This window comes from Rhinoderma darwinii, chromosome 8 (genome assembly GCF_050947455.1).
Source record: "Rhinoderma darwinii isolate aRhiDar2 chromosome 8, aRhiDar2.hap1, whole genome shotgun sequence".
Taxonomy (NCBI): domain Eukaryota; kingdom Metazoa; phylum Chordata; class Amphibia; order Anura; family Rhinodermatidae; genus Rhinoderma; species Rhinoderma darwinii.
The window spans coordinates 18915094-18938202 of NC_134694.1; the positions used below are offsets into that span (position 1 = coordinate 18915094).

Genomic DNA, 23109 nt, shown 5'->3' on the forward strand with positions numbered 1-23109 from the left:
TTTGTATCCGGAGGATACGAATCCAGGTGTCCGAGATGTAAGAGAGACAGATCTCTTTGACGAGCAGAAGCCTGCCCCCTACCAGAGACTCGAGTGGGGGCACCCCTTTGTGCTAAGCTGGTTCTACCTTTTGTGGTTTGAGAGTCAGGGTACCAAGGGGGATTGGACTTAAAGGAGGACTTGTTTTGGGAGTCCTGGTGTGAGAATTGTCTGGATGCTTGAGGAGTCTACGAAAAAGATGAAAACAAGGTCCCAGTGTATTGCAGGTTATGGCACGATGGACCTTTTGTCTTAAGTAGACAAGAGCTTTTTCACCTATGGCCTCTGAAATTATCTCGTCCCGGCGGGTCCCAAACAGTTGCAAACCAGCTGCAAAGGGAAGAGTGGTCAAGGACCGCTTGAAAGTAATGTGTAATCTCAGTGGACCAGAATTTTTTTTAAACTTGTTTTTTTATTGAAAAGTGAGTTTGTTTTATCACATTATGAAGTATAAAAACAAATGTAAAGGACAACAGCGTCCCAATCAATACAACTAAGCACTCGCAGGTGCTGTACAAATCAACAATATTGCCATCCTGTTTACTTCACTACTCAAAAGAGGCATAATAAAATTCACAGATAGTACATCCATTCACTTACATTTTCACAACTGTATAATGTTCATACAATATGTGAGAGGTCCGGGAGATCCACTACATTATCCGTCTCATCCCTACTCGCCTATCGTCTCCTCCCTCCCCTCCTCGCATCCACTGCCACCTCTAGTTCCCTTGGGGTGTACGTTGTCTCAGTGCTGTTACACCATATGTCCCATATCTTATGGAAGTTGTCCGGCCAATCTCTATGTTTAAAAATGATACGTTCATATGATATAGTGGAATTAACCATCTGCTTCCATACTGCAACCTTAGGAGGTCGGCGATCCATCCATCTCATAGAAATGCCTTTGCGGGCCAAGAGGGTCTCCTGCAGAAATATTTTTGTATGACGGGACCATATGTCTTCCTCCAGTATTCCGAATAGACACAATGCTGGAGTCCCTTCAACAGGAAATGGTAGCATTAAGTTGAGGAAACCGATGATGTCTGACCAGTAAGAGCGGAGGTGTGGGCACATCCATACCATATGCCAGAAGTCAGCTGGGGCATGTGAACATTTCGGGCAAGCCGGTTCTGGTATGTATTTCATTTGAAATAGGCGCTGAGGCGTCAGATACGCCTGATGGATATAGTACAGCTGGATGAGCTTATTATTAGCAGCAGGAGACACATGTAAGTGTGATTGTAGTAGGTCTTCAATGGTGTCCTCCGTCAAAGAAGGGATTAGTTGAGACCACCTGGAAATAATCGGCAGTGGAGCCGCCTTAGCCTTCTGTTCAATCAAGTGAGCGTAAATAGTAGAGATCAGACCTCTAGGGCCCTGTGACCGGACCACCCCGATGAGCGGGTAGGAGGAGATGGGTTGACGCTGTCTCGGAAACTGCTCAGCAAGGAGGTGACGCATCTGCAGATATCTGAAGAAATGTTGCCGAGGAAGCCGAAATTTTTCTTGCATTTGTTCGAAAGACAGAAGGATATTATTTTCATACACGTCTCCGAGCACTGTGACACCTGCATCAATCCAGTATGCGGCATCTGGGAACTTTGCCAAGGATTCCAGCACCGTGTTATGCCACAGAGGAGTTTCCGCGGGTATGTCTAAAGAACTCGAGATAGTCATAGCCACTTTCCAGACTTCCCTTGCCACTCGACAGACAGGCAGTAAAGAGGATCTTGGCACTTCCTGATGGAACAACACCGGCCACAATGACTTATGTGCAGAATAGTCTAGTAACATACCCTCAAGGCCCGGGGGGCGTTTGGCTTGCGTCCAGGTGCCTAGGTATTTGAGTTGGCCGGCCAGATAGTATAGATAAATGTCCGGGAGAGCAATACCAGCCATCTCCTTCGGTCTTTGTAGCTTCTGTAAGGCCAGTTTTGACCTAGACCTTCCCCATATAAAATAAATGATGAGAGACTCCAGTTGCCGGAAGGACTTTGGTATAGGAGTGAATATATGTTGTAGAATATAAAGACTCTTAGGAAGTATCACCATTTTAATCAATTAATTCGCCCCATGACCGACAATGGGAGGGCCGCCCATATCTTAAACTTTTCTCTGGCAGAGGATACACATTGAGTTGTAGGGAGAGTGCCGCCTTTCTGGTAATAAGTATACCCAGGTATTTAAATTGGTCAACTACAGCAAGTCCTTCTCTCGTGGAGCCCGCCGACTGTGTTTCCCCCGGCTGTAAAAACAAGATGGTCGATTTGGACCAGTTAATGCGAAGTCCAGAGTAATCTCCAAAGGTGTTGATAAGATGCATCATTCTCGGGAGGGAAGACTGTATCTGTGAAACAAATAACATAATATCATCTGCGTACAGTGCAATACGGTCCTCACCCGTCTTGTGTGGGACCCCTTTTACTTCCGGGTCTGATCTGATGAGTATTGCCAATGGTTCCATTGCCAGTGCAAAGAGCAGGGGTGACAGGGGGCAGCCCTGCCTAGTTCCAGTGGACCAGAATTTAAGCCAGGCAGTCCAGCGGGTAGTAACCATGGAAGCGGAGGCGCAGGCCACTAGGCGTACAGAATCCAGAGAGGCTTCGCAAAAATAGAAAGCTGACCAGGATAGATCCACTAAGGCCTCATGGGGTGACCCAGAGAGAATACCGTGACAGAGTTGTCAAACCCGTTCAGTGGAGGCTCTGCTTAACCAAGCACTAGCAGAAATCTGTTTCGATAGCCTCAAAAGAGGACAGAAGAGAAATTTTATGCGGCGGTCCAAAGGATCGTAAGACAAAACCAGTTCTACCATGGAAATGGTAATTGTCTGTCTTGGCTAGACGAGAGACAGGAGGGTCCACAGCTGGCGATTTGGTTCATTTGGAGGTCTCTTCCTCAAAGGGATACGTAACCTCATACCGAGCAATATGGGAAAACTTCTTGTGAGAGGGAAAGGAATTGAGACCGTTAGGGTCAGCGGAAGGTGCCCACCTCAGTTAAAGAGGCTTTGTCACCAGATTATAAGTGCCCTATCTCCTACATAATCTGATCGGCGCTGGAATGTAGATAACAGCAGTGGTATTTATTTTGAAAAACAATCATTTTTGAGCAAGTTATGAGCAATTTTAGATTTAGTTTTCTTAATGCCCAACTGGGCGTGTTTTTACTTTTGACCAAGTGGGTGTTGTAAAGAAGTGTATGAGGCTGACCAATCAGTGTCCTGCACTTCTCATTGTTCCAGCCCAGCTTCTTTCACTGCACAATCTCACTGTGCTGTGGATCATGCTGGGCTGGAACAATGAGAAGTGTATAACGCTGATTGGTCACTGATTGGTCAGCCTCATACACTTCTTTACAACACCCACTTGGTCAAAAGTAAAAACACGCTCAGTTGGGCATTAAGAAACTAAATCTAAAATTGCTCATAACTTGCTCAAAAATGATCGTTTTTCAAAATAAAAACCACTGCTGTTATCTACATTCCAGCGCCGATCAGATTATGTAGGAGATAGGGCACTTATAATCTGGTGACAGAGCCTCTTTAAGGGGGACAGCATCTCTAAGGTGCCTCAGACTGCTTTGATGAAACGGTCCACTGTTGATAGTTTGGAAGATTGCTGCTCATAGAGTTCAGCGTTGGAATTTGAAATTTCTTCCTCAGATGAAACCTCACTAAGAGAGGTGGAAGCGATAGACTAAATGTTATGCTTTAAACCTAGTCAAGCCTCCTATTTTCTCTGATTAAACTGCTACATTTACAGTGGTGTGGATTTCATCCCCCCCGGACTGAAAGCCGCAACTCACTAAATCTTAAATGTCTACAGCAGCGTTGTGCCTGTACTTCGCACAACTGCTCCAGGAATAGCATATCACCTGCAGTTGTATCTTAAGGCTATGTTCACACGCTTACTAAAAAACGTCTGAAAATAAAGAGCTGTTTCCAAGGGAAAATAGTTACTGATTTTTCAGCCGTTTTTTTTAAGCAGACTTGCGTTTTTAGCTGCGTTTATAATGACAGTTTTTCTAGTCAATGAAAAATTGCACCAAAAACGGCTCAAGAAGTGACCTGCACTTTTTCGCGGGTGGTTTGTATGCGGCCGTTTTAAAAATGGCCGTGTAAAAAAACGCCCCGTCTGAACAAAACCGTTTTTCCCATTGAAATCAATGGGCAGATGTTTGGAGGCGTTCTGCTTCCGATTTTTCAGCTGTTTACAGCCCGAAAAACGTCTGAAAATAAGCAGTGTGAACATATCCTAACTTTGTTTCTTTTTATGCCTTTTAGTCAAAACATGAAAACTTATGGCCACATGCGGAGCGAGCATAGTGAGTTACAATGATTTCTTGTTGGGAGAATTCTCCTCTGGTGTCTTACATGGCAGTAGAGGGGTCAACTAATTTCACTGTGAAAATAGGGGAGATGGTGATGAGTCAGATATGTCAAAAAGGCACGTTACTTCCCCTAAAAAAAAAAAAAAAAAAGGGAGTAATTGCTGCCCAGTATTATCTAGGTTCTGCTAGATAAATGGCTCCCTAAGTGAAAATAAACTGGCTCAATCCGGCGAGGGGACCTGAGGGAAAAGTTGATGTACAAGAGCAGAGCCTACCCATTTCCAGTAGTTCTGGTGCAATCCTAGTGTCAACAGAAGCAGCACTGCCCTGTGTCCCCTGATTGGCTGACTGAGAACAGAGCCCCTTCTGCGCCACAACTTTGTGTGCAGCCATCACATGACTACTTGTACCCCTCACAGGAAGGAACAGATTTAGTATAGTATAGTTGTTTTTTTGCAGATAAAATTCCCGATTAAGTTTTGAGGCAGATTTTTTTTTTAAGGCAGATTTTGATCTGCCTGCACGCTCTTTGCTGCTTTCTCTGCCTTCCATTGCTGTTAATGGGAGGTCAGAGACGGAAACGCAGGAAGAGAGTGACTTTTTTCCCCGCGTTTTTTTCTGCTCGCGGGAGAAAAACAACTCTCCTATTGGAATCGATGGGAGGCGATTTTGGCGTGGTTTCCGCGTCAAAAACCGTACCAAAGAACTCTGTGTGAACTAGACCTTAAAGGGGTTGTCTGAGATTTAATGACTGTTAATGCTTGTCATTTCTAAATGTAAATACATTTGTAATATACGTACGTTTTCCAAAGTGGCCCCGTTTCCAGATCCTGCCGTGGGGAACTTGACAGGTGACGTCACTCTCTGCTCTGGCCGCTTTGTTGATCTTGAATTCTTTCGCGGGCACACGGCACGTCACTTGTGACGTGGTGTATTTCGGCTTGTTCTGTTATGCGCATGCGCGGCCCCTGCTGTTACCTCGAGAACAGCTGTGTAAGCGCATGCGCGTTACGGGCTGTGAAGCAGAACAAGCCGATATACACCATGTCACAAGTGACGTGTCGTATACCAGGCAAAGAATTCAAGATTAACAAAGCGGCAGAGCCAGTGCAGAGAGTGACGTCACCTGTCAAGTTCCCCACGGCAGGACCTGGAAACGGGGCCACTTTTATAAATGTAAATACATTTGTAATATACTTACATTTTCCAATTACATGCATTAACACAAAGTCATTAAATCTCGGAGAACCCCTTTTAAGAGGCACGTTAGGAGAGGGGATAAAATGGCAGCAGGAAAGTAAGTGAGCAGCGCAGGACAAAATGCACCAGAAACTGCAACTGGCGCGCATCTTGTCTGCTCTTAGCATCACACAGAGTGGAGTGCCTACATCTATTTTTTATTTTAATTTTTTATATAATATCTATCTTGGAAGATGGAATAAAACTTGTTGAGCACTGAGCATTTCATAGAGCAAGAGTGTGAGTATCAATATAGATTTATTTGCTGGTGGAAGTAGCTACTTCGACGTTTAAATGTGGAATATAGAAAATCAGTGGCACTTTGTTTAAATCACATGTTGAAGTCAACTGCATATTAAAAGTATTAAGTTGCACAGTCTAGATAGGCATACTTCCCAACTTTTGAATTCAGAAAAGAGGGACATTTTAAGCCATACCCCCTAACCACGCCCAATATCCCGTATAAACACATCAAATCACGGCCAGAGCCTTCTGCAAATAACACGCGCAAATTCTCACTGCGGATCTCTGGACATCAGATATTATGGATCCGGTTATATTGTCTTTGTGTTACTTTCCTCACTTGCGTATAACATTTTCTCATCACGGCGGCAGCTGCAGGACAAACCAAAAGGCTGATAACCATGAAAGTCAAGAGGGAGACCCTGTGGTGGATGACTTTTCAATTGACAGGTAACAGAGTTACATGATGGGGATTTATTTTTTTTCCAGTTGTGTAACTCTGCTACCGGTCAAAAATCATCCACCAGAGCCCCCCTCTAGATGCCGCCAGACACGGCCCCCCTCTAGATGCCGCCAGACACGGCCCCCCTCTAGATGCCGCCAGACACGGCCCCCCTCTAGATGCCGCCAGACACGGCCCCCCTCTAGATGCCGCCAGACACGGCCCCCCCTGTAGACGTAGACGGCCCCCCCCTGTAGACGGCGCCAGACACGCCCCCCCCCTGTAGACGGCGCCAGACACGGCCCCCCCCTGTAGACGGCGCCAGACATGGCCCCCCCCCCCTGTAGACGGCGCCAGACGCTCCCCCCCCCCCCTGTAGACGGCGCCAGACGCGGCCCCCCCACCTGTAGACGGCCCCCCCTGTAGACGGCGCCAGACGCGCCCCCCCCCCTGTAGACGGCGCCAGACGCGCCCCCCCCCTGTAGACGGCGCCAGACGCGCCCCCCCCCTGTAGACGGCGCCAGACGCCCCCCCCCCCCTGTAGACGGCGCCAGACGCGCCCCCCCCCTGTAGACGGCCCCAGACGCGCCCCCCCCCTGTAGACGGCCCCAGACGCGGCCCCCCCTGTAGACGGCCCCAGACGCGGCCCCCCACCCTGTAGACGGCGCCCGACGCGGCCCCCCCACCCTGTAGACGGCGCCCGACGCGGCCCCCCCACCCTGTAGACGGCGCCCGACGCGGCCCCCCCACCCTGTAGACGGCGCCCGACGCGGCCCCCCCACCCTGTAGACGGCGCCCGACGCGGCCCCCCCACCCTGTAGACGGCGCCAGACGCGGGCCCCCCCCCACCCTGTAGACGGCGCCAGACGCGGGCCCCCCCCACCCTGTAGACGGCGCCAGACGCGGGCCCCCCCCACCCTGTAGACGGCGCCAGACGCGGGCCCCCCCCACCCTGTAGACGGCGCCAGACGCGGGCCCCCCCCACCCTGTAGACGGCGCCAGACGCGGGCCCCCCCCACCCTGTAGACGGCGCCAGACGCGGCCCCCCCCACCCTGTAGACGGCGCCAGACGCGGGCCCCCCCACCCTGTAGACGGCGCCAGACGCGGGCCCCCCCACCCTGTAGACGGCGCCAGACGCGGGCCCCCCCACCCTGTAGACGGCGCCAGACGCGGGCCCCCCCACCCTGTAGACGGCGCCAGACGCGGGCCCCCCCACCCTGTAGACGGCGCCAGACGCGGGCCCCCCCACCCTGTAGACGGCGCCAGACGCGGCCCCCCCACCCTGTAGACGGCGCCAGACGCGGGCCCCCCCACCCTGTAGACGGCGCCAGACGCGGGCCCCCCCACCCTGTAGACGGCGCCAGACGCGGGCCCCCCCACCCTGCAGACGGCGCCAGACGCGGCCCCCCCACCCTGCAGACGGCGCCAGACGCGGGCCCCCCCACCCTGCAGACGGCGCCAGACGCGGGCCCCCCCACCCTGCAGACGGCGCCAGACGCGGGCCCCCCCACCCTGCAGACGGCGCCAGACGCGGGCCCCCCCACCCTGCAGACGGCGCCAGACGCGGGGCCCCCCCACCCTGTAGACGGCGCCAGACGCGGGGCCCCCCCACCCTGTAGACGGCGCCAGACGCGGGGCCCCCCCACCCTGTAGACGGCGCCAGACGCGGGCCCCCCCCACCCTGTAGACGGCGCCAGACGCGGGCCCCCCCCACCCTGTAGACGGCGCCAGACGCGGGCCCCCCCCACCCTGTAGACGGCGCCAGACGCGGGCCCCCCCCACCCTGTAGACGGCGCCAGACGCGGGCCCCCCCCACCCTGTAGACGGCGCCAGACGCGGGCCCCCCCCACCCTGTAGACGGCGCCAGACGCGGGCCCCCCCCACCCTGTAGACGGCGCCAGACGCGGGCCCCCCCCACCCTGTAGACGGCGCCAGACGCGGGCCCCCCCCACCCTGTAGACGGCGCCAGACGCGGGCCCCCCCACCCTGTAGACGGCGCCAGACGCGGGCCCCCCCACCCTGTAGACGGCGCCAGACGCGGGCCCCCCCACCCTGTACGTGGCGCCAGACGCGGGCCCCCCCACCCTGTACGTAGCGCCAGACGCGGGCCCCCCCACCCTGTACGTGGCGCCAGACGCGGGCCCCCCCGCCCTGTACGTAGCGCCAGACGCGGGCCCCCCCGCCCTGTACGTAGCGCCAGACGCGGGCCCCCCCGCCCTGTACGTAGCGCCAGACGCGGGCCCCCCCGCCCTGTACGTAGCGCCAGACGCGGGCCCCCCCGCCCTGTACGTAGCGCCAGACGCGGGCCCCCCCGCCCTGTACGTAGCGCCAGACGCGGGCCCCCCCGCCCTGTACGTAGCGCCAGACGCGGGCCCCCCCGCCCTGTACGTAGCGCCAGACGCGGGCCCCCCCGCCCTGTACGTAGCGCCAGACGCGGGCCCCCCCGCCCTGTACGTAGCGCCAGACGCGGGCCCCCCCGCCCTGTACGTAGCGCCAGACGCGGGCCCCCCCGCCCTGTACGTAGCGCCAGACGCGGGCCCCCCCGCCCTGTACGTAGCGCCAGACGCGGGCCCCCCCGCCCTGTACGTAGCGCCAGACGCGGGCCCCCCCGCCCTGTACGTAGCGCCAGACGCGGGCCCCCCCGCCCTGTACGTAGCGCCAGACGCGGGCCCCCCCGCCCTGTACGTAGCGCCAGACGCGGGCCCCCCCGCCCTGTACGTAGCGCCAGACGCGGGCCCCCCCGCCCTGTACGTAGCGCCAGACGCGGGCCCCCCCGCCCTGTACGTAGCGCCAGACGCGGGCCCCCCCGCCCTGTACGTAGCGCCAGACGCGGGCCCCCCCGCCCTGTACGTAGCGCCAGACGCGGGCCCCCCCGCCCTGTACGTAGCGCCAGACGCGGGCCCCCCCGCCCTGTACGTAGCGCCAGACGCGGGCCCCCCCGCCCTGTACGTAGCGCCAGACGCGGGCCCCCCCGCCCTGTACGTAGCGCCAGACGCGGGCCCCCCCGCCCTGTACGTAGCGCCAGACGCGGGCCCCCCCGCCCTGTACGTAGCGCCAGACGCGGGCCCCCCCGCCCTGTACGTAGCGCCAGACGCGGGCCCCCCCGCCCTGTACGTAGCGCCAGACGCGGGCCCCCCCGCCCTGTACGTAGCGCCAGACGCGGGCCCCCCCGCCCTGTACGTAGCGCCAGACGCGGGCCCCCCCGCCCTGTACGTAGCGCCAGACGCGGGCCCCCCCGCCCTGTACGTAGCGCCAGACGCGGGCCCCCCCGCCCTGTACGTAGCGCCAGACGCGGGCCCCCCCGCCCTGTACGTAGCGCCAGACGCGGGCCCCCCCGCCCTGTACGTAGCGCCAGACGCGGGCCCCCCCGCCCTGTACGTAGCGCCAGACGCGGGCCCCCCCGCCCTGTACGTAGCGCCAGACGCGGGCCCCCCCGCCCTGTACGTAGCGCCAGACGCGGGCCCCCCCGCCCTGTACGTAGCGCCAGACGCGGGCCCCCCCGCCCTGTACGTAGCGCCAGACGCTGCCCCCCCTGTACGTAGCGCCAGACGCTGCCACCCCCTGTACGTAGCGCCAGACGCTGCCACCCCCTGTACGTAGCGCCAGACGCTGCCCCCCCTGTACGTAGCGCCAGACGCTGCCCCCCCTGTACGTAGCGCCAGACGCGGGCCCCCCCACCCTGTACGTAGCGCCAGACGCGGGCCCCCCCACCCTGTACGTAGCGCCAGACGCGGGCCCCCCCACCCTGTACGTAGCGCCAGACGCGGGCCCCCCCGCCCTGTACGTAGCGCCAGACGCGGGCCCCCCCGCCCTGTACGTAGCGCCAGACGCGGGCCCCCCCGCCCTGTACGTAGCGCCAGACGCGGGCCCCCCCGCCCTGTACGTAGCGCCAGACGCGGGCCCCCCCGCCCTGTACGTAGCGCCAGACGCGGGCCCCCCCGCCCTGTACGTAGCGCCAGACGCGGGCCCCCCCGCCCTGTACGTAGCGCCAGACGCGGGCCCCCCCGCCCTGTACGTAGCGCCAGACGCGGGCCCCCCCGCCCTGTACGTAGCGCCAGACGCGGGCCCCCCCGCCCTGTACGTAGCGCCAGACGCGGGCCCCCCCGCCCTGTACGTAGCGCCAGACGCGGCCCCCCCGCCCTGTACGTAGCGCCAGACGCGGGCCCCCCCGCCCTGTACGTAGCGCCAGACGCGGGCCCCCCCGCCCTGTACGTAGCGCCAGACGCGGGCCCCCCCGCCCTGTACGTAGCGCCAGACGCTGCCCCCCCTGTACGTAGCGCCAGACGCTGCCCCCCCTGTACGTAGCGCCAGACATGCTGCCCCCCCTGTACGTAGCGCCAGACATGCTGCCCCCCCTGTACGTAGCGCCAGACATGCCCCCCCCCCTGTACGTAGCGCCAGACATGCGGCGCCCCCCCCCCCTGTACGTAGCGCCAGACATGGCCCCCCCCCTGTACGTAGCGCCAGACACGCCCCCTGTACATAGCGCAACACAACCCCCTTAGACTTTGTGCCAGAGTGGTAGAGGTAGCCGGCCCTACTGCTGCCACTCTCCGCTCTGCTTTGACGTCACTCACTGTCAGAAGAAGGCAGAAGTATTGCAGCGGCGTTCTCACTAGTGTCGATGCCGGCCCAGTCCAGTCACCTGCTCGGTGAGGTCAGATGACTGGACTGGTTCACTCCCGGACCGGCATCGAGCCCAGTCAGAACACCGCCGCAAGACTCCTGCCTTCTTCTGATGGCTGCTGCAGTCAGCAGCGATCAGCTGTTTTGATGCAGCGCCCAGCGGGACATTTTGAGAACCGCCCAGGAGGGAACGGCGGTGAGAAACCGGGACTGTCTCGCCGGACCCGGGACGGTTAGGAGGTATGCAGATAGGCAATGACCCGAGTTGCTACATGGAAGAGAGGTAGCACTGGGATGGATCAAGTGAGGTTTATGTTCCCCCTCCCCTAACAAGTGAGGTTTATGTGCCCCTGCTTCCTCAGTGATATTGGAGATTTATTAAGCTGTCTTATAGTAAGAATGTCCTTTGTTGCCTACAGCAACCCCACAGCTTTCATTAAATGAATGCGCTCAGGTAAAATGAAAGCAGAGTTCTAGTTGCTATGGGCAACAAATGACATTCTTACTAGAAGACAGATATTAATTGCAATTTTTCGTTGTTGCCTGTAATTTAAAATGGATCAACAATTGGAGAAGACCCTTCACCCTATTTTAGCTGGTCCGCACGAAACCAATGTCATCGAATTCACACGAAACCGCACTATTTACTTACACACAATCTGGACTACGAAAACTGCCATCAGCCTCTGCATCGGATCGCTCGTCGCCAATGTTCTGTGGATATTCTTACAAATGGATTTGTGCGTCATCATGGCTATCCATTAGAAAGGGATCTTTCTTTGAAAAGGCGCACATTACAAACCTCTGGGGTTGGGAAAACTAAAAAAAACAAGCTGCACAACTGCTGAATACGTGAATACAGGGGGCCTAATCTTCACTTGATCCAACTCTTTATGCATTGTATCAATTCCTAGGATTAGCAAATATTTCAGGATTGTTTGGCAATTATATTGGCTTTGACTACTTTGTGATATCCTGTGTACGGTTTTAGAGAAAAAGTATCTGTTGCAATTTCCTTTCCTTAAAGAGATGTCATGATTTTTTATTTTTTTATCTGCTTTTAGTATGATAAAAAAAATACAATTATTTAATTCTACTTTTTACTTCTCTATGGTGGTTGCCATTTTTTTTTCATCTCTGTATGTGTCGATTAACGACACATAGAGATGGAATACGGCACATACATCCCCATAGAGAATCTGAACGGGAGCCGTTCCATTCACTATAGCGTAAGCCGTCTGTGTGGGACCGGCGCATGCGCCACTCCCACACAGACCAAAAGGAAGGTGAGTGACTTCCGCCGCCATTTTAATGTGGGCTGGAAGCCACAGCCAGACAGTAAGATGTTGACTTCCGGCCATATGTTCAAGGGAGCGAATGCGCAAGGAATAGGTGCGGAGGAAGCGGCAGCAGGAGCAGGTAAGTTAAGTTCGTGTATGTTTGTGTTATACTGTCTGCTGAGCACTGTATCTAATCCTCCTACACTGTGCAGTCGCTCAGAAAATGGCAGCACACAGTGTAAGGAGATTTGACAATTCAAACCCCCGCCTTCTCCTGGCACTAGCCAGAATAAGGAAGGGGGAATTGTATGAGGACACTAGAGGAGTGTGTCTACCCAAAATTTGCAGCATAAAGCAATGAGGTTGCTTTACCACATTGACCATGCTGCAATTTTGGGAAGTGCTCCCTCTAGTGCCCAGCACATGGAAATGTTATAAATTCGAATCTAATTTATAATATTTCCTGACTTGTGAAAAAAATTAAAACAATGTGTAATCACTCAAATAATGATTGTTTAAAAGGGAATGTGTTGCTAGAAATTATTATTTATTTTTTTTAGTTAAACTTGTTTTTATACATTCCTTCACAGCATCTTTCAGGACAAGCGGCTGATGATGAATCCGTGAATCTATTAGGAAAACAGGACAATAAACGCAAAAACTGTGAATGTTAACTTCCTACCTACGCCACTGGTCTCCAGGACTGCATTTAGTCTTCTGTGTGACGCATTGTGACACTTATCGGGCCAGATCCGGGCGTGCACAACTGGACAGATCATTTAGATGTCAGATCGCTGCATACAACAATAGAAAAGCCTTTCACCTACAATGTAGGATCACTTGTAAGCAATGAGTTATTGAATGGATTAGTGTTTTGCATACTACAGTACCACTTAATTTATTTCTAAATACCTGATTTCACACTTGATCTTAATTTAAAAATTTTACAAAATGTTTATTAAAATTTCCCAATACAAAACCAAGTGCTGAATTCAGGGACAAGATTGCATTGTATTTATTTTTGTGCACTAAGGACACAATAAAACAAGACATGCACGTGAATGGAGTTTTACAAAACCCTATTTACACACTACATTCTCATTTCATGAGGGGGAGGGGGGAGACTCAAACTATAATTACAGAAAGAATAAGATACTTGCTCTGAAATTTAAAGAGGCACCGCACGTATCTAAAGTTAGCGTACATTGTGTATATTTTGTGTTAGGCCCCATGCACACTAACATATTTTTGCGGCCACAATTCACTTACAAATCTGAGGGTGAATTGCGTCCCCATTCATTTCAATGGGCCTATGCACCGACGGGCAATGCACGGACCGTGGAAACCAAGGAGCCTGGAACGCAAAAAGATAGGACATGTCTAATTACGGTATTTTTGCGGTCCACGCTCGTTGAAGTGATTTGCGGGCGGCCGCAGGTGACACTCCACGGCCATTCGAGCCGCAAGTCACGGCCCCTGTACACCACTACGGTCATGTGCATGAGGCCTTACATTTTTCACACTAAGAGCCGCCGTAAACTGTGTAGGGGAAGCAGACACCTCTAATAGCACCTGCAATCTCATCTGTACGAGTGGCTGCAAAGACCAGCCTGATTTTAGAAGACAATGTAAGAAAGATCATCCTTGCAGTAGGTCACATGAACAAGCCACACGTTGCTATTCCAGCTCCCTACTCCTCCATCCACTGTGTAACTGTCAGAAGCACAATTTTAAGGCTGTGTTCACACAGGGTGGATATGCTGCATAAAAATAGACAGCATATATGCCCTGGTCCCCACAGGGAATTCCAGGACAAAAAAAAGCTCACCAAAATAGTGTTGCAGTTTTTTGGGCAGAATTTGTAAAAAAAAAAAAAGTTTTGTCTCCCCATTTAATTCAATGGGGAAAAACACACAACAGAAAAGCAGCGTTTCCGCAGTTTAAAAAAAAAAACAAAAAAAAAACCATAAATTGACCTGCGGTACATTTTTAAACTTTTTTACACAGCGTGTGGATGAGATTTGTACAAGTCTCATCCACTTTGCTGGTACTGTAATACGCTGCAGATTTTCCACAATGACATCAGTTGTGGAAAATCTGCAGTATTTGTGCCATGTGTGAACCCTGCCTAACAATGGGGTAAATTTATCAAGGCTAGTAGCTTTCATCTTTCAAGGGCATGTGAAAAATAAGAGCAGAATCTGAATAAGCAACCTCAATGGTAAACTTCAACTCTCCACTATATACTGTATTAAAAATACAGTCTATCACTTATAATAATCAGGTGTTTTTTAGGATGGCAGCAGACTCTCCTAATAAGTGGATGTTATAACTTTCCCATGATTGGTTAATGGTTTTTATTCCTTCGTTAACAAAATTTTGTATTATCATGTTAAGGTATAAATTCTAGACACGTGATGGAAAAAAGCTATAGAAGGTTAAGTTCACACAAAGGTTTTTGTCATGCTGCATTTTTTTTAGGCTTTTTGTAATGAATCAAATGCATAAACTGCTCCAAAAAAACCGCTTCAAACGTACCCTGCATTTTTATTCTGCCTCCCATTGATTACAATGGAGGTTCAGAGGCAGAACCTGCTCCAAGATAGGGAAAGCAGTTTTTGTTTTTTTCTGCGACCTGGCAAAAAACATCAGGAAAAAAAACCGCCTATGCGTCCGCTGAAATCAATGGGGAGGAGGGGATTTGGGGCATTTTTTAGCACTGACAAATGCGGTTTCCACGCCAAAAAGCTGTGTGAACTTGGCCTAACAAGTTGGAGATGTACCTTAAATCCTTCAGCAGAATTAAAGGTTGCAGTTTATGACAAGGAGACAGAGGATGTTTTACAATAACCTGGGTCTGATTCTCCATTGAGAAACTGCTAACAATCTTGCAAGGTGATAATCGGGAATCAGATTTATTGCTTACTGCTCTGCCATCAAGTAGGTTACACTCAAAGGGAAAAATCTGCAACAATAAAAAGGTATGTCTGAGAAATGCTTTATATGCAATTTCCTGATATATAAACCTATGTGGAGTTAAAGTGAATGTCCATCTATCATTTTTGCTCTTAGGACCACAATTGTGTGATTTCTTAATTTTTCCAATACAGAGCTCCAAAAGATAACATGCGCCCTGTGTCAGGAAAACAGAGCTCTCTCGCTATAAAGATATATTTAGTAAATTAGCACAAATATTTTTAAGATTTACTACAAAAATGGTTTTCAAGGGTGGTCGTTCACTTTAAAGGCAAAAATTATTTGAAAGCAATCATAAAATTGAACAAAACGAATCGAGACAACACTTCAAAAAAGGTATTTAATTGTTCAAAATAGCACAAAAACGACAGATAGCACTATAGTAATATTGGATCACTTTGAGAACTCCTCTACAATGGAAGTAATAGCTTTTCTTCTCAAAGGAAAAAAAGGCAGGTGGGTTTTTAGCAGGAGATTCTAGGCGGTAACACACAGTAACACTATAATACAAAAACGAGAAGGGGCAGCGGTGATCATTTTATGTGGGAGCGGTGGATTTCGTCTCCACTCTTGCCGCACTCTTCCATCAAGCTGGCAGAAAGTTTTTTTTCTTGCTTTATTTTTTTTCCTTTAAATGAAGCTTAAATTGGCTGGAAAACGAAGTTAAGATACTCATGTTTAAGAGGGGGTTGGGGGGACATTAGTACGAAAAAGGATACCATATCCTGAATATCTTTCTCCCATCATAAAAATAGACTTCATGTCAGATTTCATTGCTGCCTTGTTGTCTACATTGAAAGATGCAGGGTACATTTACTGAAAACACACGCAGTCTGGGTACAATTAAGCTGACAATTCATAGAATTGTCAGAAACCTTTCATAACTGCACACTTACCTCCATTAAAGCCCCAACCATGCAGCTCCCCTATTATGTTCAGGCAACCCACCTTCTCAAGATCAGATTTTTATTAACCTTGAGATACTCAATAAGTAATAAAAGTCAGAATAGGCAAAAGAAAAATATTGTTTATCATTTTGTTACAAATCAAGGGGGATGGGTGGGCAGACAGTTGCCCCTTGTGCACCTCTTATCAAGAAGCCAATGTTGTGCCACGAATAAAGAACCAGAAAAATGACATATTTGGGACCAGCTAGTCAGATTAAAAATAGAGAGCAATTTTTTTTAATGTATGTATATACATACATATACACACAACTCAACACGAGGATGGGTTGCATTAAAATTAAACATTACGGAGATCATGTAAATCCTATGCCATTTAAACGCGTCTTTACTGGTCTTGCTTTTGTACAAAAATCCTCATGCTTTTAAGCTACTTCAGATTTTTTTTTATTATTTTTGTTTTTTATTTTTTTTTCCTTTTTCCTTTTTTTCTTATAAATTTGTATTTTTACAAAAGAAATGTAACAGTTTGAAATCTGTTTTGAAAACAGCTACAACTGTTTGTATATATTTATATATGTATATTTATAATTATGTATATGAAAAAAAACCTGCCGATGCGGGATTGCTTGGCCTTCCTGCGCCACCAGCGATTTGGGTGCTGGTTACTGCTGGCAGGAAAATTAAAGCAATTTGGAAAATAATTGTACAAGATTCGGTGGCCAGTGTGACTGGTACAAGATAATTTATAACCAGGAAGAGGCAGATGTTTCTAAAAAGGTGACCTTTCAAAATAGAACTGCAGTCAGCAGGGACCAAAGAAAGCTGCAAAGAAAGGGCAGGAATCCACTTATATATATTGCTTTGGAAGAAGGTCTGGACCATCCACAACTTTGAATCACAAATATTACTTTATGCAGAAAAAAAAATGGTAATCAAATAAGAGAATATTGCTTAAAAATTAACAGGCGGTTTAAACTGTATTAAGCTGACAAAAGCAACTATGTTTTCACTGCCAGGTCTGTCATGCCATGCCTAGGACTCCCTAAACCCAAATAGGGGCTAATGCAGATCAAATCTATTAGTAAGGAAGCCATATTTTTTAATCAAATGAAATAATCAATTTGTTTAGAAATGGAGAACACTGGCTATGGTGTTCTGGCAACAGGAAATGTTGGTAGGTAGCGAATTCCCCTTGAAATTGACAAAAAAAAAAAAAAAGCAGGACAAGCAATAATAAAAATATAGACTGCACAAAATGGGAAAAAATAAAAAAATAGTTCAAAACCAAACTTTGTTGCAATATCTATAAAAATGTGAAATTCTGATGGCGCGTTTCAACTTTCTTAGTAACTTCCTATAATCCTTTTCAAGGTGTGCACGGTTTTCAGCTCAAAAAGATTCCGCCCTGTTGTGTTACTCACTGGCAAGTCTTGCTTGCTTCGTAATAGTATGTACATGGCTGCACCATTTAACCAAGCAAAGAGGGTAGGTGCCCAGGCACTAAAGTTCCAGGAATCATGTCCAGATGTCTGGTAATGCCGACCTTTTTGCTTCCCGCAGCTTTGCTGTCAAGGTGAGATATTTAAAAATAGCATTCAGATGGGCCCATCAGGCACAGTTTATACATGGCAAAGGGGCTCACATCTTTAAAACCCTTCAATCAGCTACATTGAAGTGTAAAGTCCAAGTGCTTCTGTTGACAAAGTTGAGTGATTCCCCCAAATCCCCTGTTAAATTGTGAACAAAAGTCAAAAAGCCAAACAAGCAAAAAGACCTGAATAATTTCTTTAGCATTTCATTAAGAAGCTTGCATTACTAGGCCTGTTAGCTTGTACACTGCTGGCAATATCGGAAGGTTTGCACAGTTCTAAGGAACTTCCCCGGCTCCTGCAATTTCTCCCCGTACAAATACAGAAGCACAGATAAGTCCATTCTGGTCAAGGGAAAAATAAGGAGAAGGAAAAAGTAAAAATGTGCTTTTCCCAATGTTCTCATTAACAAAGAAACGAGGAGGAGGGGCAAGCAGAGCATCAATCCTTACTACTGACCCCTAGCAAAGGGAGGAAGGCAAAACAGTTAAAAGGATGTAGATTGAGGAACTGCATGGAGTTACGTTGTTTTAGCATCAATTTGTAGGTTGGGGACATGTTTCAACCTTGATCATGGGTGATCAGGCTTTGCTTTCTTTGGAGTCGATTTCCTGTGTAATAAAATGCAAAAGAAAAAAAAAATTTATTGCAACAATACAAAACAAAAAGTCTACCCTGCCCAAAGCTGTGCATTAGCATCAGACAGACAACAGCTAGAAGCCGCTATAAGATGAGAACTTTAGGCTAGAAAACGCAAGACTAGTAGAAGCTACCCTGTTCCTCCAATGAAAACGAATAAATTGTGCACTTCCAAAAAGCCCAAGTATAAACACACTCCGGAATAAAACCAGCCGTCAATTGTAAACATGTCACCCTCCTTATAAAAAAAAATACTAAAGATGAGTAAACCTGAGAAAGTTTGCTAAGCTGATGAGCGATTTCCCATTACAGAGCCGAATTTCAATATTATAAAACGGAGGCTAAAATTTAAAGAGGCTCTGTCACCCCATTATAAGTGGCCTATCTTGTACATGATGTGATCGGCGCTATAATGTAGATTACAGCAGTGTTTTTATTTAGAAAAACTATCATTTTTGACGGATTTATGACCTATATTAGCTTTATGCTAATGAGTATCTCAATGGACAACTGGGTGTGTTTTACTATATGACCAAGTGGGCGTTGTACAGGGGAGTGTATGACGCAGACCAATCAGCGTCATACACTTCTCCCCATTCATTTACACAGCACATAGCGATATAGCTATATCGCTATGTGCAGCCACATAAACACACTATAACATTACTGCAGTGTCCTGACAATGAATATACATTACCTCCGGCCAGGACGTGATGTGTATTCAGAATCCTGACATTTCTGTAGCATCTGTGTGATTTACAGAACAGCACAGCGAGATCTCGCTGTGAATGAGAGTTTACAGCGTACTCTTGCGAGACTACACCTGCTATGTTGTAAATCACAGAGACGCTACAGAAGTGGTCAGGAGAATGAATACACGTCACGTCCTGGCTGGAGGTAATGTATATTCACTGTCATGACACATGAGTAGCGTTATAGTTTGTTTATGTGACTGCAAATGGATATAGCTATATCGCTATCTGCAGTGTAAATGAATGGGGAGAAGTGTATGATGCTGATTGGTCAGCGTCATACACTTCTCTCCACAACGCCCACTTGGTCATATAGTATAACACGCCCAGTTGTCCATTGAGAAACTCATTAGCATAAATCTAATATAGGTCATAACTGCGAAAAAAATGATCGTTTTTCTACATAAAAAACACTGCTGTAATCTACATTACAGCGCCGATCACATCATGTACAATATAGGGCACTTATAAGGTGGTGACAGAGCCTCTTTAAACCAATTGCAAACCACCCACTACTGTGTCAGGAACTAAACAGTCTACAGTAAAGAGGTGAAATGGTTATCTGCAAACGCCAAAACATTCTTCATTAATGGACCACATCATACACATGTTTCTAAAATATTACTAGCCTACTCATAGAAGACTAGGTTTAATTTCGTGGGCTATTAACCCTTTAATACTGCATGTGTTTCGGGTCTTAACCCCTTAATGACAGGCCATTTTGCACGTTATTGACCAAGGAATTTTTTTGTTTTTTCACTGTTACGCTCGAAGAGTCGTAACTTTTTTTTTTTTTTTTATTCCTTCGACATAGCTGTATAAGGGCTTTTTTTTTTTGCGGGACTGGTATTTTTCAATCGCACCATTTTTGGGTGCATATAATATATTGATTAACTTTATTTTAGGAAAGAATTGAAATAAACAGCTATTCCAGCATTGTTTTTCACGTTATAAATTTACGCCGTTCACTATGCGGCATAAAGAACATGTTACCTTTATCCAATGGTCGGCACGATTACCTGGATACCAAATATGTAAAAGGTTTTGTTTTCCTACATTTGCAAAATAAAAACCCTTCATAAGCACGGACTATGCACACGGCTAGTCAAGTGCATGAGGCCCAAGGGTGGAAAAAGCTTTATAAAATAAAAGCAGCATTACTTAACTCTTAATTATTATTTTTTTATAATTTTTACACAGTGTTTCTTTTCAGAATTGTTTTTTGCGAGTAAAAACAATGATTTTTTTCAAGTTTAAACAATTTTAAAAAAACATCAGGGGGACATTAGAATACACTTTATATTTGAGCCTGCTAGAATCTAACTTATTTTGATCTAACATTAAAGAGAACCTTTTACCTGTCCATACATGTGCAGCATGTAATGGGCAGGGCTGCACAAAACCTCTGGTACTTTAATTTTTTCTTCTACCCTCCTCCGTTATTTAGATATCGGTGCCGTTATATTTGGCACCCGATATTTAAATAACCCCTTGAACGGTCAATGAACGGGCGTGCAATGGCAAGGGGGCGTCTAAAGTCGCTGTGACACTGTCCAATTCGCTACTGACAGTGTCACAGCATGACACGCTCTCTTCAGCTCTCGGCAGACGAGTACAAGACTGATCTCTCGTGAGAAATAAGTCTTGTACTTGTCTACCGAACTGGCAAGGGGGCGTGTCACTGCTACGGCCAGTGCAAGAGCCGGAGAGAGAAGAGTTTGCATGTGCCGCACAGGCTCTCCTCTCTCCAGCTCTTGCTGTGACACTGTCGGTAGCTGATTTGACAGTGTCACAGCCGTGTTACCCTTGCCATTGCATGCCCCATTGACAGTTCATGGGGTTAATTAAATATGGGGCGCCAAATATAACGGCAACGATATCTAAATAACGGAGGAGTGTATAAAAAAAAAAAAAAAAAAAGTTAAGTGCCCCGGGGTTTGTGTAGCCCTGCTCATTATATGCGCCACATGTATGGGGCAGGTGAAAGGTTCTCTTTAAAGGAACAGTGTCACCACAATTTTTTTTTTAATATGTTAAAGATGTTAGTGCTTTATTAAAAACGTTTGGATTAATTTGTGTGCTTGTGTGTTACTTTTTTTTATTTTTACACTTTTTCTTCCCTATGGGGGCTGCCATTTTTTTTTCCATTTCTGCATGTGTCGATTAACGACAAGAACAGACATGGCATACGGCAGCTCCAGTCCCATAGGGACTGCGAACGGGGCCCGTTCCATCCACTATCATGTACGACGCTGTGTGGGAACGGCGCATGCGCCGCTCCCACACAGTTCAATTTGAAATGCGCGCCGTCCGGCGCCATTTTCCTGTGGACCGGAAGTCGCGGCCGGACAGGAATATTACTAATTCCGGTCGCGGCTTCCGGACTTGTGCACATGAAGCAGCGGCAGCAGACGGAGCGGATGGACCGGAGGGAGCGGCGGCGACTGGAGCAGGTAAGGGATTTCTATGTAGGTTTGTGTTTCAGTGTGTGTTTACTAGTGTATGTAAACCTACTACACTGTGTGTTAGCTCAAAAAATGGCGACACACAGTGTAGGAGGTTAGACCGTTCAATCCCCTCGTTTATCCCGGCACTAGCTAGGATAAAGGAGGGGGGGATTCTCAGAGCTCACTAGAGCGAGGGATTTTTACCCAATTTTGCAGCATAAAGCAATGTGGTTGCTTTACCACATGCAATTTTGGGAATGGCTCCATCTAGTGACCAGCAATGGAAAATATTATAAATTAGAATCCAATTGAATCCAATTTATAATATTTTCTGACTAAATAAAATTAGAACAATGTTTAATCACCTACACACTAATTGTTTAACTAAAAAAAAAACAAAACATGTTTTGCTGACAACACATTCCCTTTAAGTGGTGGCCATCCACTGAGGATCAGTGGGAAGAGCATCCGCCAAAGTGGCGGGCATCCATTGAAACAATGGGAATCCATTCCACCCAGCGCCCGCAGGGGATTCCACTCTGCACCTTATAAAAATAAATTAAAAAAAAATCTAGCAGAATAGCCTGCAGTGCAGAACATGTCTACCTCCTATGGAAACTAGGCTACAACTGAGATGCAGAGTGCTCAGCAGAGGGTATAGCCCACTAGGCGGAGCCACACACTATGTTTACCTAGTGTCAGCGCCCTATAGCCATGGTACGGTATCCCCAGTGAACACTTTAACGAGAAACATTTCTACCTTGTCTACTGGGTGCCTGACAGCCGGGCACCCGACCTGTGGCTGCATGATCCGCTGTTCCCCCACCCCCCAAAGAAACAAAAAGTGGATTTATCCCGCAGTACGGTTTTTTTTATTTTTTGAATTCCCCCCCCATAAAAACACTTATGGCCAGTGGTTAAGGGGTAAATAGTACAATCATAAGGAACATTGAATCATAAACCAAATTTAGCTAGCAGTTAGTTAATAGAATACCTACATGTCTGGAGAAGACACTGGCCGCTTATTTCCGGGTTTTCCAGCTGAACCATCTTTGCTAGATTCTAAAAGCAAAAGTTTAAAAGCAGATTAACGAATAACCCCTTGACCAACCTAAATAAAAACTAGACTTAATAAAAAAAATAAATGATAACAAAACCACACAAAGACACACACTTCCATGTCCAACATACCTTGCAACCACCTAACTTGGGTGGCAGGTCCATAGCCCTTCTCATTACGTGCAGCAATGCGGAAGATGATGGCAGGTTTTGTGGTATAGTCTATATGAGCATTTGAAAGGCTTGAGGACTGCACCAGGCAGGAAGGATTAGGGCCACAGTATACTCGCATGAAGGCCAACTGAGCTGGTGTTGTTTTTTGTTCTCCACTGCTCTGACTGCTCTGAATTGCAAGATAGACTGAGTACTCTATGATCTTCCCAGAAGTGACAGAAGGCGGTTCCCACGTGAGGTGAGCACCATCAGGGCTCTGCAAGAGTCAAAATAAATTCAAGTATTATGTATTACATTGCAGATGACCTAAGTTTCAAGTTACATAGTTAAAAAAAAAAAAAGGAAAAAGGAAAGTTCAAC

The 23109-nt window shown here is 48.7% G+C and overlaps 2 protein-coding genes across 9 annotated transcripts in view; one reads left to right on the forward strand and one right to left on the reverse strand.

The window, feature by feature from the left end:
• The window catches only part of LOC142659356 (ras-related protein Rab-7a-like), a 38807-nt gene extending 25540 nt beyond the window's left edge, over nt 1–13267 (forward strand). For both annotated transcript variants that reach the window (XM_075835428.1, XM_075835429.1), the window contains exon 6: nt 12796–13267. In XM_075835428.1, coding sequence (XP_075691543.1) covers nt 12796–12879 — 84 coding nt within the window. In that variant the 3' untranslated portion in view covers nt 12880–13267. The remainder of the gene's footprint in view (nt 1–12795) is intronic.
• Nucleotides 12820–23109, reverse strand: part of HCFC1 (host cell factor C1) — a 48943-nt gene continuing 38653 nt past the window's right edge. For 4 of the 7 annotated variants that reach the window (XM_075835424.1, XM_075835421.1, XM_075835422.1 and 1 more), the window contains exons 24-27: nt 22708–23005; nt 22515–22578; nt 14989–15170; nt 12820–12999 (exon numbers count right to left, since the gene is read on the reverse strand). In XM_075835424.1, coding sequence (XP_075691539.1) covers nt 15128–15170; nt 22515–22578; nt 22708–23005 — 405 coding nt within the window. In that variant the 3' untranslated portion in view covers nt 12820–12999; nt 14989–15127. Of the gene's footprint in view, nt 13000–14988; nt 15171–15507; nt 18290–22514; nt 22579–22707; nt 23006–23109 lie in introns of those variants that run through there. The other 3 variants (XM_075835423.1, XM_075835427.1, XM_075835426.1) reach the window with 1 other exon arrangement.